The following is a 17,886-nucleotide window of genomic DNA, read 5'->3' on the forward strand; positions in this document are numbered from 1 at the left end:
TTCCTTCAAGGTCCAATGCCCCTCGAAAGGACAGCCACTCCTTTGGCCATCTCCAGTGTCTTGACAACATGGCAGAGTCCAACCGAGCAGAAAAGGGGCCCAGTCCCTGTTCTGAGTGACAGACATGTCGCTCATATTGTGTGGATGGATGTGACAGAAGAGAGTAAACACATGTAACAAATAAGCAGACACTCATGTGGAACACAGAGTTATTTAGAAAGCCAGGGCCAGCAGCTCCTGCAGCAGCGCTGCTGAAGGGGACACAGCGCTCATCTGTTTATCATTCTTATCATTTACCAATGAAAGCACAGGCTTTTATCTATTCAACTCTGGAATAGATTTCCCTCCCTAAAATACTAAGAATAAACTTAAGTACTGCAAGCCAAGTAGACTACTAAAATCAGTGCCAAAGCCAGAGAGTTTAAGAGTTCACTTGACCCTGAAAATTGCCTATTATTTGCACCCTGATAAGGATCTGTTTCTTCAGGTTGGTTTTACAGCCATGCAAGCCGTTTTAACTCAAAAGCAGCATCCGCTATTCATATTTATGACCAGCGAGAAGGTATTTGAAAATCAGTGCTGTTTGAAGGCCACAAACATTTCCTCATATCCCTGCATGCAGCATGCTAATGCTAACTCAACGGGTTCTGGCTACAAAAAGAACCCTTACTTATTTCTCAAACTGTCCAAGATATTAGTTAAACCTGAGTAATCTTTACTTTACTCACAATGGTTTAGTAACCCTAAAGAGTACAATGTATGTTAGCTTTACTTTAGCATTGTTCAATTCAATTTAATTCAATTCAATTTATTTTTGGCCACTATGAAAAACAGTTTAAACAATGTTCATAGGGACTTGGCAATGTCCCAGCATCCCGTGTCCTTAGACTTATTTATTAAATAAATCACACTTTTCCACTTAAGTTTCTCATAATAGCTGCGTAACCTTCATTTTGAACACGGCATCTAAAGTCACTTCCTGAAATACGTCTGGACAAGTGGTGTTTGTGGGAAGCAGCCTCTGCAGTGGGAGTTAGGAAGTATTGTCTTCAATAAGTCATCTGGTAAGTAAATAGTATATTCACTCAAATATTTGAATCACACTGCTGCTCCTCCTCCTGCTCCTCCTGCTGCTGTTCCTCCTGCTGCTGCTGCTCCTGCTGTTCCTCCTGCTGCTGCTGCTCCTCCTGCTCCTCTTGCTGCTGCTCCTCCTGCTCCGGCTGCTGTTCCTCCTGCTGCTGTTCCTGCTGCTCCTGCTCCTCCTCCTCCTGCTGCTGTTCCTCCTGCTGCTGTTCCTCCTGCTGCTGCTGCTCCTGCTGCTGCTGTTCCTGCTGCTGCTGCTCCTCCTGCTCCTGCTGCTGTTCCTCCTGCTGCTGCTGCTCCTGCTGTTCCTGCTGCTGCTGCTCCTCCTCCTCCTGCTGCTGTTCCTGCTGCTGCTGCTGTTCCTCTTGCTGCTGCTGCTCCTGCTGTTCCTCCTGCTGCTGCTGCTCCTGCTGTTCCTGCTGCTGCTGCTCCTCCTCCTCCTGCTGCTGTTCCTGCTGCTGCTGCTGCTGTTCCTCCTGCTGCTGCTGCTCCTGCTGTTCCTCCTGCTGCTGCTGCTCCTGCTGTTCCTGCTGCTGCTGCTCCTCCTCCTCCTGCTGCTGTTCTTCCTGCTCCTCCTGCTGCTGCTGCTGCTGCTGCTGCTGCTGCTGCTCCTCCTCCTCCATCTAATGAAGGCTCTCCACAGGCACATGGAGTGAGTCTCATCCCCTCTGGACACTAGACTGGACTCACATCGTAACTACCTGAACTTAAACACAAGCTCGTCTGAGCTCAGAACAACTTCACTTTTCTGAGTTGATTTTCTGTACAGACTCTGGAGCCTAATCCTCATTTGTCATTTGTTCATTGACAATGACAATAAACCTTATTCTGATTCTGATTCTGATTCTGATTCTGATTCTGATTTGTTTCTTAAGTCTGATCATTTGTTTATTGATCTGGACTAAAACAGTGTTGTTAGACTAACTGGTGATTTACAAAAATATCTTTACGCAAGTAACCTTGTAAATTTGAAGTCAGAATGTTTTTAAATAGTGATAAATGAAAGAAACGAGAGGGTAATGATGAAATGGTGATAAGAAGTACAGGAGAATGGTAAACACTATATTTAGTAAACTTTATATGTCATATCTTACAGTGCAGGACAAAATGGAGTTACAATTTGGCTCTGATGCAGTAAACACAAAGAGACATAATGCAAACTACGCCAAATGCAGGTTTGAAATAACTAACCAACTAAATAATTAATTAATCTAATTAAACGTATTTCATTAATTTAAATTAGACAGAATTTTATTTTTTAACAAAGCAATTCAAATGAAAATATTTGCTAGAAAAAATAGAACAAACCTGCAAGAATGGATTCCCAAAGTAGTCCCAAAAGAACAACTATAAAAACTTTAACTTGAGTTGCAACAAATTGTGTTTTCTTTTTAACGTGACCTTTATTTTGGACTTATTATGCTTTAACCTTTCTTTCTTTGGATACCACCCCTGTCTTATTTCCTAATTAAATGTATTACTTGTTTTGTTTCTCTCTGGTCTTGCCCAGTTTTTGTTTTTTTATTCTTTATTTTTGGAGTATTTCAGGAGTTTCAGAATTGACTTTGAGACTGCCCCATCCTTTTCCCCAGCCAACACACTGCTAATAAACAAAGCTATATTTTGCAGTTGTTACATGGGCCCATATGGCTCTCCGCCGCCCATACAGCAGTGAACAGCAGGTGGCTGGGAGACAAGGATTAAAAACGTGCTGCGTATGGCTGTGGCCTGTCGCACTTTGATAGAAGCTAACAACTTAACAAATAACGCTGCGGCGGGACTACGTTTCCTGATGCTTACGCTCATAAATTTCCAGGCCTCTAATTTGCTTTTTTTCCCCAGTGATTTGATAAATGTTGCAAATTAACTGTAACAATTTCTCCACCTGTTCCAGCATCCCAGTGTTTATGTAAGCAGGTATATTTAACAAACCAATAAATTACTGCAGTAAAAGGCGCCTGCATCATAAAGAGTACGGGCTGTTGCTCTTAAATCAAAGTACAAATGAAGTTGCGGCGAGTAGTGCTGCTGACGATCACATATTGTGCGCCCGGAGTGGATATACATACATGTTTTCACTTCATGCTGACTGTACCAACACTGTACTGCATCTGTTATAGTGCTGTAATGGAGAGACGCCAAAAACTGTATTTAAGTAAGAATAATGTTACCTTAAAATGATGTGGTGAAGTATAGTATAAAGTTTTGGAGGAAACTACAACTCAAGTAAGAGTAACTGTAAGAGTAACTGTCTGAACTTAACATCTGGTTTATAATTTGAAGTTAATGTAATTGGAAGGACAAAACAATTGCTTGCAATACTGACTTAACCATGCGCAATTCCGTCATATTCATGTGCAATTACTGTCGTGATCACATGCAATGGTGTCACATTCATGTGCGTATAACTGAAGAGAATGAGTGTTTATTTTTCCATTATTAGGCCCGAGCGCCACAAGCTGGCGAGAGGCCTATTAATCTCGTAAGGCCGTGCGAAGCACGGCTGCGAAAGTGCGCACGCCCACTTCCAAACACTCACTAACGCACTCCTCCACCCATGCACGCCCGGTGCATAATAATTAGTAGTAAGAAAATGGAACATTACCGTTGTAAACGGGCGAAGCCCATGCAAAAGTGCGCACTAAACAAGCACTTTTCATTTACATTACATACTTTACACCATGAGGTAGGAAAGCGCGAGCGCTTTCCGAAAATGTATAGTTTATGATGTTTGAAAAATGGGAAACATTGTTTTCGCATCGGAATATTATTCTTTCTTTCTTCTCGGGACCAACCCCCCTATTTTTCACCCAGTGAACATTGACGAAAAGTCACAAAAATTTGCACACCTCTAAAAATCGTGCCTCTCTACATTCTGGCTATTTCCCTTTTCTAAAATAAAAAAAAATTGGCGCGTCAGCGCCCCCAAATGTACCAAAAATGCATTGAGAGATAGGAAATGACCCAAAAAAAATCTGATCGTAGAATCATGAAATTTGGCGCAGAGGTAGATGGTGACAAGAGAAGTAAAAAATATTATTACGGCAACGCTGTCCACCCAACCAAATGTCGGCCATATTGCTTCAAAAATGGCTTAACATGACTCGGAGTTTTTCCAAACGTCGTACTTTTACGAACTCCTCCCAGGGCGTTGGCCCTAAAAAGCTGAAATTTGGTGAAAATGCTACTGAGGAGTGGGACATCAAAAGTTATCCAAATTACATTGATACCTGTCACGGTCTCTGAGGGGTGAAGCCGCAAACTGTAGCTAGAATTTCAGAAATCTCCCAAATTTAACATTTCTGCCGTTTGCGCAGATAAAGTCCGAATTGCGTCAAATTAGAATCAGTTGTTAAACTCTTTGCCCTAAACCTACTTGAAGTGAAAGAAATTAATTTGGGGCCACAGCGCCCCATACAGATTTTATATGGAGGTTAAATGTTTAGTTTTGCGAAATTTTATGAAATTTGACAGACAACTCAATTTTGGCCCCATCAAAAAAAGTCAATGAGACCCATGTCATAATTGTTATGGCTTTGCCGTAACGATGACCGAAACCTCCCACGTTATTCCAATGGGGAAATCGCCAGAACATGTTTACACTTTAGACTTTCACGAACTCCTCCCAGGGCGTCAGCCCTATTAACCTGAAATTTGGTGAGACTCATCTTCAGGGGTGGACCATCAAAAGTTATTCACATTTTTATTCAAAGAGTCACGGTCTCTGTGCGGCAAAGCCGCACATTTTGCCAAGAATTCAAAATAAAATTGCTTTTTGATGGTAAAACAAAGGGGAGAAGATGTGACAGCGTCACAGATTCAGCAGTAGGCATAATAAAAGGACTATTGGGGCGCGTTAGCGCCCCCTCCTCTTGCGGCGTGGCGGCGGCTTGGCCGATCATTGCCGCTTGCGGCTATATTTATTATTATCAGTATTATCTTGTCTTACACTAGCTGTTTTTTGGGAGGTTTTGTCTATAGGAGTTTTTGTTTATAAGAGTTTTTGTTTATAAGAGTTCTTTCTGTAAGTTATCTGTTCTTTTCCTCTGTATCTACCTGCGTTGCAACAATGAAATTTCCCCATGTGTGGACAATAAAGGATTATCTTATCTTAAAATATTATTAATGCATAAAATCTTTGACATGAAAAGTAGAAAATACGAAATGATATCTGAATGCATGGTGCAAGAAACACAAATAGTTTCATATTGTCAACATAAAGCTAATACTTACACGGTAGGAAAAGTGACTAGACTTAGAGTAAGAATTCGCTGTCAAAGAAATTACTCATTGTTGTAGAATAAATTTAAGTAGAGTCGAAAGTAGAGGCTGTAGTTCTAATGCAGGACAAGTTTACTTCCATCAGTCCCGTCCCATACCAGGGAACGCAGAGACAAGAACCCCAAGACATTGTGATTGTGTGATTGTGTGATTAATCCTGTCAAGTCCAGTCCAGTTTTGTTACGCTTCCGTTGTAAGGAGTAACGTTGATGACGTTGTAGGGAAAATAAAGATGAATAGCCCTGACGTAAACCAAGATTACAAGACCTGAGCTGGCACACTCATGTAGGAATAAAAGTATCTGGAAACAAAGTGCAGGGTTGGATTCACCCGGTGTGCAGCATGTTCTCCCCGCTTTTGGATGAGTTATCTCTTGGCCCCATCCGCTTCCTTAAAAAACCAGAAAGCACGCAACACAGTGCTCCTGACTTAGCTCGATGGGTCCTAGGCACTGCGCTCGCCACTAATCAACAGCCCAGATCAACACATTCTCTTTGGTTCCTCGCCTTTGACCCATACTTTACTACATTACTAATAGAAACTACAGTGTAAATCTTCAATTGGTTCAATACTCTGCCCACTGAACGGCTTTATTTTTCAAACATGTCATATTTTAATGGCAAAATAAATTGGAGCAAGGGAAACGTTGTGGAACCACGTCTTTTTGTGGATTGTTTTCCTTCTATGTCTGTCTGTGTGTTGCTATCAGCACAAAAGGCACATTTCAGACCGTGAGTGGCGTCCCAGCAGGCTACGCCAGTGTAATTAATCATATTCCATCTGTGTGACAGCCTTGTAAGAAAATATGCCAGTTTGTTTTGTACACCTCATATTTATTTTAATATTTTCCCATATTATGCTATCCCACTTCAACTGAATTTGTGAACGTTGCGCCGTAATGTGACACCGGCGTCGAGATTCTGAATATCTGTGACAAAAAAATGCCTTGTTATGGCTGTTGAATAAATCATGATCTAAGTTAATGTGTGTTGCTTGATGTAATTATTGCTTGTAATGAAGTCGTTAATACTGCCGCATTGCTTTGCTGACATTTCGCATCAGAGCAATCAGACAATGTCAAAGAGTGGACTGCTGGTGTGTATTTGTGTTGAAGCTTTCTATAGGCCATATAATCTGACAAAATAAAGGTGTTAGTGCAATATTATATGGTAATAATGGAAAGTAATAGTTTCATTCAGTAATACAGACATTCAGACGCTCCATGCTGTTGTTCCCCTAAGAGAGAATCTGCAACAACCACATTCCGATGAGAGCACTGGTCAGAGAGCCACACAAGCGAGTCTGATGCTACTTGGCATTGACCAAAGCAGACTGTACCACAATCCTACACTCCGCTGAACATGGGAGGTTGATCGCATCCTCTGCCCTTTGACAAGGGTAGAAGAAAGAAAGTCATTGCAAATTCCAGAATTCAGTCTTTGCATTCCTGCTCTGGACTGTACCAAACGATTATTCAATGTAGGGAAGGATTTGCAATCTGCGGACCTGGGTGGAGCGGCGAGTACAGCAGCGAGTACAGAAGCTAGTAGAGCATCTAGTAGAGCAACAAGTACAGTAGAGTGTACAGCAGAGCGTACAGAAGCTAGTACAGCAGTGAGTACAGCGGCGTATACAGCAGCGAGTACAGCAGCGAGTACAGAAGCTAGTAAACAAAAAATATTATGCATGCATTATTTCAACAGTTTCAACAATGTTCATGTGATATATGGGTTGAAATTTTTTACGTTTTAGTAATCTCAGTTTCTGACAAATTATACTTCAGAACCAAGCAATTGTGTAAGTGTGAGTCATTATAGCTAATCACATGTGAGGCATTCAGGAAGCTTTCCAGAGTCTATTATAAATAAACAAAATACAATGACATTATCTTCTGGCAGATAAATTAAATAGTGAGGAGTTCTTTATCACAAATCAAGTTAAAAAATCAAGTAAAGAAAATGTCAAAGTGATCAAGAATTTAAGAATTTAATTTTAAAAAGTTGCTTCAATACTTTTAAAGAGGCTGTACCCAATTTTCTTCATGTAACTAAGTAAAATTTGCACCAGTGTACGTGCGAAAGCAGCTCTAATAGGGTAAAAATTACTCCCTCGTGCATTGTCTGCATCTGATAATAGAGCGTTTTATTCTCCACGAAGCAGGAAGCATGCTAATATTTGTTAGCTTTACCATGACAACAAAACTCTGGTCAGATCTCAGGAGTTGTGAACAGTGCTTATAAATTCATCCTAGTGAATAATGCATTAAGACGTAAGTAAGTCCTACGTGTGGACCACTGCAAAGAGTGTAAAAGAACTAGTTCTGCTTATAACAGTTTTAAGACGGTGAAAATCATGGGATACAATACATTATTTATTTCTAAGGTAAAATTACAATTTAGCTTTCAGGCTCTGTTTTTATAATTTAATAAATACTCATGTTAAATTAGGTCCAATTTTACTTCAACTTTGATCAGCTTTGACAGTTGAACGAGCTCATCACGACTCGAGAATGGCTTTGGAGACTTAAAGACAATAATCAATATTAATGGCTTAATGGTCCCTCCTTTCTCTCCGCAGTGAAGTCGGCTTGCTCGTGCGGACAGGCATAAAGACATTCTGCTAAAGACATGCCGGTCAACAGCAAATCATTGGTTTCGCTTACAACTAGTCCACAAGTTCCACAGTCTTTTTTCAGGCAATGCAGCTGTGACGTGATTGGCCTTGGCTCGCACCGATATGTCATCATAAAAGCCATTCACTGAGAGGCTGATAGCACTGCAGCACTCACACAGAACTCCTTCATCTGCTAATAAAGTGCACATTTACTGGTCATGGGATTTGGCCTCTATATGTGCATAGAGCAGTTGAGTTACAGTTATGGACCTGGAGTGGAGAAACATTTAATTTATGGTGGTCCTTCAGAAGAGTGACCAGTAAACACAGAACAAAGCATTTTGAAAATCTGGGAATTTCCCAGTCTAAATTGTAAAGTCTATCCTTACAGTATATGATATAAAAAGCTTAAAATTATGTTTTCTGCATTGACTTTCAAACTTTGTTCTCAGACAGGGACGTAGCGACCCAACAGGCAAGACAGGCAATTGTTTGAGGTCAGTATTTAAGCCACAACAGGCTCATTACAATAATTAAATATCTTTGACAGGTCTCTCTATTGACTGTACTTTTATACTCTGACCAGAATAGGTAGGATGGCATGAGTGAGGTGAATTCTTTGACATATTGTCCTCAGTTATTCAAAGGTAAAGAGAAGAAGGGGCCGTCTGTCTGGAATGCCCCTAGCAACGCCCCTGTTCATGCACATGTTGTGTAGACGCACGTGGCTTCTTTCCACTGGAAGGAGAGGAAATTAAACTGTGTAATGGTACGGTATTTCATGTGCCATTTATTTACGCTCTAATGTGGAATTGACTGGACAGTTTGAGGTATAAATCACATTTTGGTGTGACCAAATGTAAAAATGACTGGCAGCTATCTCTGAGAATGTGTCAGACATAAGCCTGTTATTTTGCTTTACTATTACAATCTGTAACATATCAAGCAGCTGAAGTCATAGATATAGGCTGCAATTCAGAAATGTTAATGCAATCTTGAGATGCTCCACATCAGACTAAAGCACAAGAGTTATCGGGCTTGCAAGCATGGAGACTGCAGGAAGGGCACAGAAATATTGGTTATATTGAGGTTTTATTTTCACATATTCTGCTGGTTTGATTTGTATTAGCTTCTTATTGTGGAGAGAAGACATTTAGTTTTGTTTTTCCCTCCACTGACCCCAAGTTGCTAGTCTCCCTGTTCCAAATGCACAAGGCCACGTTCCTTCTTCCTACATCATGATTCTTTTGCAACATCCGCCCTTGGGCAACACCGATGTCAAGCCGCTGCACTGACTTAATGTGCGATTCTTTAAAGAGCTCCTAAAAAGGGAAAGTCCACACACAGTTATTCACTAGCCCCATGTGCAAAAAATTTTAACAATAGACTGGACCGTGTAGCACCAGCTCAAGGGCACGTCTGTGGGGAAAAAGCCTTGATGTGAGGAAAGTCCCCGACAGGACACATCCTACCAAGACCGAGAGTAATCAGGTATCTGTGTTTAGAATGGATTGCCCGGCACCTAAAGTTTTTCCCTCTCCCACTTTCAAGATGAATGAGGACACAGTGTGTTCGTGCGTGCCGTGGGCGTTCACTTCCCCGCGCGCGTGATGGAGAGAGAGAGAGAGAGAGAGAGAGGGAGGAGAGCAGATGGAGAGCAGTGGACTCCAGCTAACTCCGGCTACAGCGCTCCCCGAGAGGAGGCACGGCGTGTGTGTCCGCGGCGTCGCCCGACAGAGCGAACCATTACGGCTTATGCGTGGCAATAACTGGAAATAACGCCTTACTTTGAGGGTAAATGCTCCCTCTTTCCCCCGGCGGAGTGGACGCTCATCTCGCTAATCTCTCCGCGCATCTTCGCGGCTCACACAGGTGACACACAGGCGCGCGCGCACGGCAAAGTTCCGTCTCGTTCTTTCGGGATTTTCCGGAGGGGTTCGGGTCCACGAGCCTTCTTTCGGCCGGCTTTTCCCTTTGCGGACCCGGCATCCATTTATAGCCTAAGGTAACTTCGTGTTGTTTGAGCTAAACAAACGGCTCAAAAGTTGGAGGTTTTAATAATTGCATTTGAAAGAGAATACATCCAGAGGGTCCACAAGTGCTGGTTATTCCCCCCCACAGCCCCCCACGGCACCGGCGCGGAGAGCTGAGAGATGGGGCAACGCCGCGGGGGACCTCAGCCTTCTCTCTCTATAACGGACACGAGCGAGTAGACTATGTTATAGCCGTTATAACTTGGTGACAAACTGGTGACATTGTAACAAAGTGACTGGATCATGCGGCTCTCGGAGGGGTTTTAAAAGGGGGGGTCACATCTATTCCCAATCCTCTTTACAAGCTCAAAATGGATGCCGACGACAGATTGCGGAGACGCCACTGGATTAGCCACTTTTGCGCAGGTTTGGGTGACATTTGAAAAGCCGCGTCGCGTGTGCAAAGTTTGGATAAGCTCTCCGACAAAGGTGAAGGTGTAGGATGCAGTCTGGGGTGAAGACGCTCTCCGCAGGTGGAGGTGCGTCACTCTGCTGCCTGCTGCTGCTCTGGCTCATCTACTCCCATCTGCTCCGAGAGGGTGAGTGCACATGGAGAGGGTCCTCAGAGTAAAAAGAACATTTAAGCAGCTTTCTGTGACCTTGGGCGCAACAGCCACATCAGCATTTCCTCTTCATAAAATACAAAAGTTTTAATCTGATAAACATATTGCCTCTAACTGGCTTAAACTATTATTGAAATTTGAAGAGGACATCAGCCTATGTGTTTAATTGAGCCCATTTTATTTATTTATTTATGGAGATTATTTTGACACACGCACACACACACACACACACACACACACAAACACACAACACACACACACACACACACACACACACACACACACACGTAAAGCTGGGGTACGCGGCAGTTTTTGTTGTTGTAAATGAGTGTGTTCTCCCACAAAAAATAATTGTAAAAAATGAGGCAGCTGCACACTGTCTATATGAAATAATAATATTTCATTTCTCCTCAAGCTAAGTAAGTGACAAAAGCAGAGCTCTGATTGGCTGTGAACCCCGGTTTCACTTCAATGTCATAAAATGAATGCATGTGGATATTAACAATGTGCCTAAGGGATAGGGACTAGTTAAATACATTTAAAAAGCTACAAGGTTTACTGTGATGCCAGGTCTCCGTGGCCAAACCCAACCAACAGCGTCTAAAACTGGCAGATGTTGACTTAGAATGTCTCATTCTGTTTAAAGTCTTATTGATGCAAAGATGTTCTGTAGAAAAAAATCACATGATCACAATGTATCGCAACCCACAGATTTATGAATAACTCTTCACATTAAGCTTCGTAATGTGGTAGTCTAGTTATTGTCAACATCTCAGAATGAATAGGCTCTGTGCGGTTGTGCCCGGTTAGCTCACTGTTATCATGACAGATTCCGCTCATATAATATTCTCTTTTACCAAGTTGGGCTAAAATGTATTAAATGCTTCAAGCAGAGGGGAAAGATTTGCAGGTGTATATCATAGACAGCATGTTAGACACTTTACAAACAGTGAATACTTCACTGCAGGACATTTTTAATAGTTTTTTGGAATGTATTATTCACAGTTCTTTGAACTGAAATTACACACATTAATGAACTGAACAATAAACAAAAACAACTTGGTTGGTCCTTTTGTCCCAACGTCTATGCTAATGCTAATTCTGAAGTATGCTACATATTAATAGATATTAATCTATGTATTAATATAAACCACAATTGGGTATTTACTTTAAAATGCAATTAATTGTTTATTTGATATTTTAAGAAAAGCATTAGCTCTGTGCTACATACTCTATAGGCCTATTGTTATAAACACAGGATTGTCCTCGGGTGAAGTGTTCATTTTATTGGTAAGTCTTTAACAGTGATATCCTCCATATCTCGCTCTCCAATCATTTTAGTGCGACTCGGCAAAAACCCCGTAGAGATATAACAGGAGAGAAAGGAGGGCCAATAACAGTGAGCTAGTGAGGCTGACACTGTTTAAAAATATATTGAAACAGCATATGTGTTATATATGAAATTTCCCCATGTGGGACAATAAAGGAATATCTTATCTTATCTTATCGAGATGCACACTGTCATGAAGTCATGATATAATGCTGTGTTAATGGTTTTTGTGTACAGCACATGCCACTATGACTAATCTTCATCTGCCTGCACCACCATTATCTGTGTTTTCCTCCTCTGTGCCTCTGTGACAGACTTCTATTGTGAGCTTAACTCTTACAACTATCTATGTTGATACCAAGAAAAGAACATAATTTGTGTAATTACACTTTTCACCTCAAAGACCAGTAGAAAACCAGTGGATGTTGTACGACACGCCATTGGCCGCCGTCCACGTCACTAAACAGTGTGTCACTCTAAAACGCTAGAACACGCTTAACACGATACGACTCATAGCAAGATGTCGAACACCAAATTTGCAGATTAGATCTTTTAATCAAGCAGTGGCCAGCAGCATAATTACCGCTGTGGAGGAGGGATCGAGCCTATATCAACGTCTTTGGCAGCGTGCCGAGTACAAAAGTAGACAGTGATGTGAAAAATGAACTCCCTGTGCGTTGACATGTGTTCCCTTTATGTCTAATTTGCTGTGTCTTAAAATGATTCTCTCCAGGTTTTTTATGGCACCTCCTGAATGTAGCTTTTGGCATATTATTGGAATAACAACTTGGTACTACTCCCACATACATGCTTTATTGACTTGTTCTCTGTTGAAAATTGATAAAAACGACTTAATTAATCCCCTCTGAACTTTGCTAATCTTGATATTGATCACGTTTTATTTGCCTTGGCTGGGCTCATCACTCCTGCCTTGGAGTTCTCTGCATTTTATTCTTTCATTACCATCAAGCCTAAAGCTAAATTTTAAGAATGGAGCATGGAATATTCTTAAATCCAGACTTGCAATCTTCAAGTCCTTCTTTCCTTTTTTTGGAAACAGGCTGCACTGTTCAGTCTTGCTGTTGGGGATGTTGTATGTGAATTACTAGTGTGTGCTCTATGGCTTTGTGCAATTCGGATGCATTTTCCTGGCAAGATAAGGCTGGTTCGTAAATCTCTACTCTCTGCCCATCTATTCCACAGTATTGCATTAAACTTGATATATCCATCGAAAACAAGCTGGAGATAAACACTCATAATTGACTAAATAGAAGATGGATACGTTTGTTGTTGTACAATGAACATCTCACGCAAAGTAATATCTCCATGGAGACAAGCAGAAGACCATCCATCAGAAAAGTTACACAGTGCATGCTTGGAGAAGTCCATTTTAATTAAACGGAATAGTTTTAAAGCGATTTTTCTTTTGTTATTGCGTTAAGATTTGTGATGTAAGTTTTCAAAGCAAGAGTAAGTTCACACGTACATTTTAATCATGCACAGGAGCATTTGTAAAAGAAACATGCATTTTTGTAAAAATCAAGACTACATGTTTAACTGTCATTAAACCTGTTGTTTTTGGTTAAGTTTATTTCGAACATAAAAAAACGGATTGAATTTGGATAAAAACATGAATGTACATTAGATATCTTCAAGAAAACAGTTCGAAAAGGAGTGGGTTGAAGTACAAACTTATGTGGACCCACTCGCTTTTCAGTACAGTGTGTACTTTGGTACAGTTTAGTCATTACAAGCAGTACTGGTAATCACAGCTTTGAACTGACAAAAGAGTTCACCTTTCAATTAACTATACAATCATATTTTTAACACCATTTCTTGCATTTATTTAATCATCATCAAAAACCTTCCTCTTCCCCGTAACTTGCAAGAACAATTTGAATTGGCGAGCTGCGGTACAAAGCTTCTCTTTCAGATTATTCCACAATTTTTCTGTTGGTTCTCAAAGCCTGTGTTTTGAAATTAATTTGACCTCTCAGTTTATAGCCCTCCTCTTGCTGACAAAAACATCTAAGGACACCGCAAGGTTAAATCATCAAATTTAAGCAGAGTGGATTGTTATGGTGTATTCCCGGCGTTATGGACAATTTGTATATTTTGGAGAGTTACAAGTGGCTTTATTGCACTGCTATAGTTATTACCCCAAACCTCTATGCAGTATAATAGCTACGGTAACACTAGAGCATTATATAAAATGAGAAGTGTATGCTTGACTCTTATCTATTATTGAAAATCTTCATTTGGACAAGTTCGATATGTGGCTTTAAGCTTAGTTTGCTGTCAAATAATACCCAGAGTAATGCAATCTTGTCAACCTATTCCATAATTACCTCATTGATTTTAATTTTTGGCTCTGTGGTAATTATATAGTTATTGAATTGCACATGTTTTATTAAATCAAACATCTATCTGCACTCTTCTACAAACAGAAAATATGTGTGTCATCAGCAAATAGTTTTAACAATGCGGTCCACATTGTTTTATATAGGGCTGCACAATATATATTAAAAAAATATCATCATTGCGATATTAAAGCGTGCACTATGCATGATCATTCGTAATTATTTAGTGTATTCATCATGCATGTGTTAACTTTTTATCAGACGTTGCAGCTGTATCTTGTGCAACTTATTCTGAAGTCATTGAGCGTTGGAAAAGAAAGATGGTAGGAAGCTGTGCCTTGAATAGGTAATCCTTCAGCCTGGACCACATGTAGCAGTACATCCAAGCTATGCAAAATAATACACAGTACCTCAGTGGCGGATGAGCAAGTAGACGGGGTGTTCATCAATATTTCGTGGATAACACAAAAGTGAAAAAAAAATACTCAATGCTGGGCTTTGAACCCCAGTCTTCCTTATGAATGCCTAAACCTACTGAGCTACACTCCCATACATATTCATCATTACATCAATCATTACACAAATTAGCGCTCTATGTTCTTAAACAGAGTCATAGCTACAAACAAAGACTTGTCTCTATAAGATAGTTTTTAAGACTGTTTGTTGAAACTTGGTGCTGCTGTTGCTTAGCTTTTCCTCGCACATGCTCAGTTAGGGCAAAATCTGCAAACATCCTTGATTCCCACACAGTTTTATTCAGCGTGGCTTGAACATAGATCCATGTGTTTGAGGCTGTGCTGGCCTCAGAGCGCATGTGCAGACCTCTAATCGAAGCTGCTCTCCGCTCTGGTTCTTAAAGCTCATGTTGGAGAGCGGAGCATGGACGGGCCTCTGAGCATGGTCAGAGACTGAGCGCTGTGGGAAAAGAAGAATCAAGCTTCCCACGCAGTAATGCCCAGTGACCTGTTGTGGCCACTAAACGACACTGTGACTTCAGCCAAGCTTCAGCAGCAGAAACGATCAGAAAACAGGCTTATCTGGATATATTTCAGAATAATTTATTCATTGTTTTAGATTTTACTGGTCAATCACTGCTTGCCTTGATTGCTCTGACTGCACGCCACTGCAGTACCAAAGTAACCAAGTACAAAAAACAGTTGTAGGAGCTCTCGTCCACTGCAGCTCATATTTTTATCAGAGGATGCCCAAGAATTTGTGGCACTGTCAGGACCTTTATATAAGATAAGATAAGATTATCCTTTATTGTCCCACATGGGGAAATTTCATTGTTGCAACACAGGTAGATACAGAGGTAGATACAGAGGAAAAGAACAGATCACTTATAGGAAGTTTGAAAAACATTCTCAGTAGAAGATCTCCTATAAACAAAAACTCCCATATGTCGGTGTAATCCCTCATTCGTCCAGGCGTGTTCCATAGTAGAAAAAGCTTCAGTTGTAGTCATCTGGACTCAGTTTGAAAAAAAATAATTATATTATTATATATTATATTATATTTTATTTTTTTTTCAAACTGAGTCCAGATGACTACAACTGAAGCTTTTTCTACTAAAAAACTCCCATAGACAAAACCTCCCATTTCCCAACAAGGGATGGAGGGGAAAAATAATAAAGATAAAATAAATAAATACCATTGCATGTGATCACGGCAGTAATTGCACATGATATATATGAGGTTTATTAACTTTTTACTTAAAATCATTAATGCACATGACCGCTCTGATGGTTTTGCTTGCAATTTCTCATTACAATTGAATGTGAACTAAAGTTGCTGTTGTTGACAAGTGAACTATTCTGTGCTTTTGATCTCAAGCAGATTTAAATCATATTCACCAGATGTCCATCAACAAGATTGCAGCTTTCCACAGGGACACGAAAGAGCCGAGAAACTGAAGTGAGAGTACTGAACCGGTGGGCCGGAAGGTAAGGCCTCGTGAAGAGAGCCTTGACCATAGCTCATCTGTCACAGCTCCCAAGACAGGAAATCAAAGCACAGCAGACCTGCCCGAGCACGCCATTGGGCCAGCGCCCACTACAATAAATGGCCTGTCAGACGCTCGCCACATTGCCAGTTTATTCAACGATAAATTTGAGAATGTCTGGATTTCCTTGCTTTCTGGTTCAGTGATGCAGCCAGAGAGCAGTGGCAGGCCCTCTCTGCTTTGCCGATCACTCGCCTTGGGGACAACTGTGAGTGCAGGTCAGAAAAGTGTACGACTAATACTCAACAGCAAACAGGGGCTGAGCAAACCGCCCGCTCTGGCTTCTACCTGCCGCTAAAATAACTAGTTTACACTGCAATATCATACACTGCATATTTAATCACAGAGCAAAATAAGCACAGCCTTTGATGCAAACCTCGAGTCATTTTACTTTCTCTTAAGCTGTAATGCCAAGACAATTGTGAGGAACAATTAGTTGCTCATTGTTTATTCATCTTTATGTTCATTAGTCCCTCTTGAGATGAGAAAACCCATACAGACGTGGGGAGAACATACAAACCAGGACCTTCTTTCTGTGAGCTGACTGTTATAATATAAGTGTCTTAATGATGAGGGTGAACCATTGGAATGTGATTGAAATCTCCTAAATTAAGGTACATTTTGTAGAGGAATGGCAAGGTTATACTGTAGATAGAAGAGTAAAAAGACAATTAGCTGTTTGAACCCAATCCTTTTAATCAAACTTACAGAAAGTTCATTGCAAAAAAGTTTGATTCATGATTATGTAGAATAAGGAATAATAGTAAATGTTTTAGTTTTTGTTTTCAGCCCGTTTCACTCAAGCATTCTAAGCACATGACATAATTAGCGTGTCACGTTGAGTTGTTTGAGCAATCCAGCCTGTGACTGTGGACGTAAATGATTGTCCTGCAGAGGAGACGCACATATGTGTCCTGTCAGGGCTCGACTGGCACAAGCTGTCGTCGCCAATGACAAGGCTTTTATGAAATATGTCGACAATCTGTGTCACTAAATCATCACTGACTTCACACACTATGGAGCTTCATTTATTTCATCTCCACAAGCAGTCCAGGTCTGTGTCATTGAGTCCTGCGCTCCTGCTGATGGAAGACGCCACAGTTTTGTGTAATATGGTGTCAGTGGAGTTTTCATAAGAACAGCATTTTAATCTATCTGTAATACCTCTGTATGACTGGAGTTGAAATGGAGCTATACATCGAAATCACAAAAGCATCCATCTGTTTTCTGCCACATTACCTCAATCTGAGTCATTTTATTTAAGCCGAAAGTCAAAACTTCCCTTTCCACTCACATTTTCTCCAGGTGATTCAGTCTTTTTTATCGACTTCTTTAAGAAATATAGCAATTCCCGACATCACCTTCTCTGCTCATCAGATCTCGTAGTGCCTCACACTTGTTGAAGCAATTGCAAGGAAATTGTGATTGGAAAATTGAATTAAAATCTCAATTATAATTTGTTCATGCAGGCCTAATACCCCCTGGGGTCTCGTAGAGGACATGTCCTGAACACCTGCTCAGAAGGGATAGAGCCATCCAAAACTGATGCCCCAGCTACTTCAGCTCCATCCTCTTGATGTGGACAGGCTCCTCCCGAATGTGCCGGCTCTGCATCTTATGT

At 40.9% G+C, this 17,886-nt stretch overlaps 1 protein-coding gene across 2 annotated transcripts in view; it reads left to right on the forward strand.

Moving 5' to 3' along the window:
* The first annotated feature begins 10,274 nt into the window (after positions 1-10,274).
* The window catches only part of tafa5l (TAFA chemokine like family member 5, like), a 72,393-nt gene continuing 64,781 nt past the window's right edge, over positions 10,275-17,886 (forward strand). For both annotated transcript variants that reach the window (XR_011927138.1, XM_072449623.1), the window contains exon 1: positions 10,275-10,549. Coding sequence is in view for 1 of the 2 variants with exons in the window: in XM_072449623.1 (XP_072305724.1) it covers positions 10,453-10,549 (97 nt within the window). In the remaining variant the exon portion in view is untranslated. The remainder of the gene's footprint in view (positions 10,550-17,886) is intronic.

The sequence above is a fragment of the Eucyclogobius newberryi genome, unplaced genomic scaffold (genome assembly GCF_026437365.1).
Source record: "Eucyclogobius newberryi isolate DKJ021-1_F unplaced genomic scaffold, fEucNew1.0.hap1 SCAF_17, whole genome shotgun sequence".
In the NCBI taxonomy this organism is placed as follows: domain Eukaryota; kingdom Metazoa; phylum Chordata; class Actinopteri; order Gobiiformes; family Gobiidae; genus Eucyclogobius; species Eucyclogobius newberryi.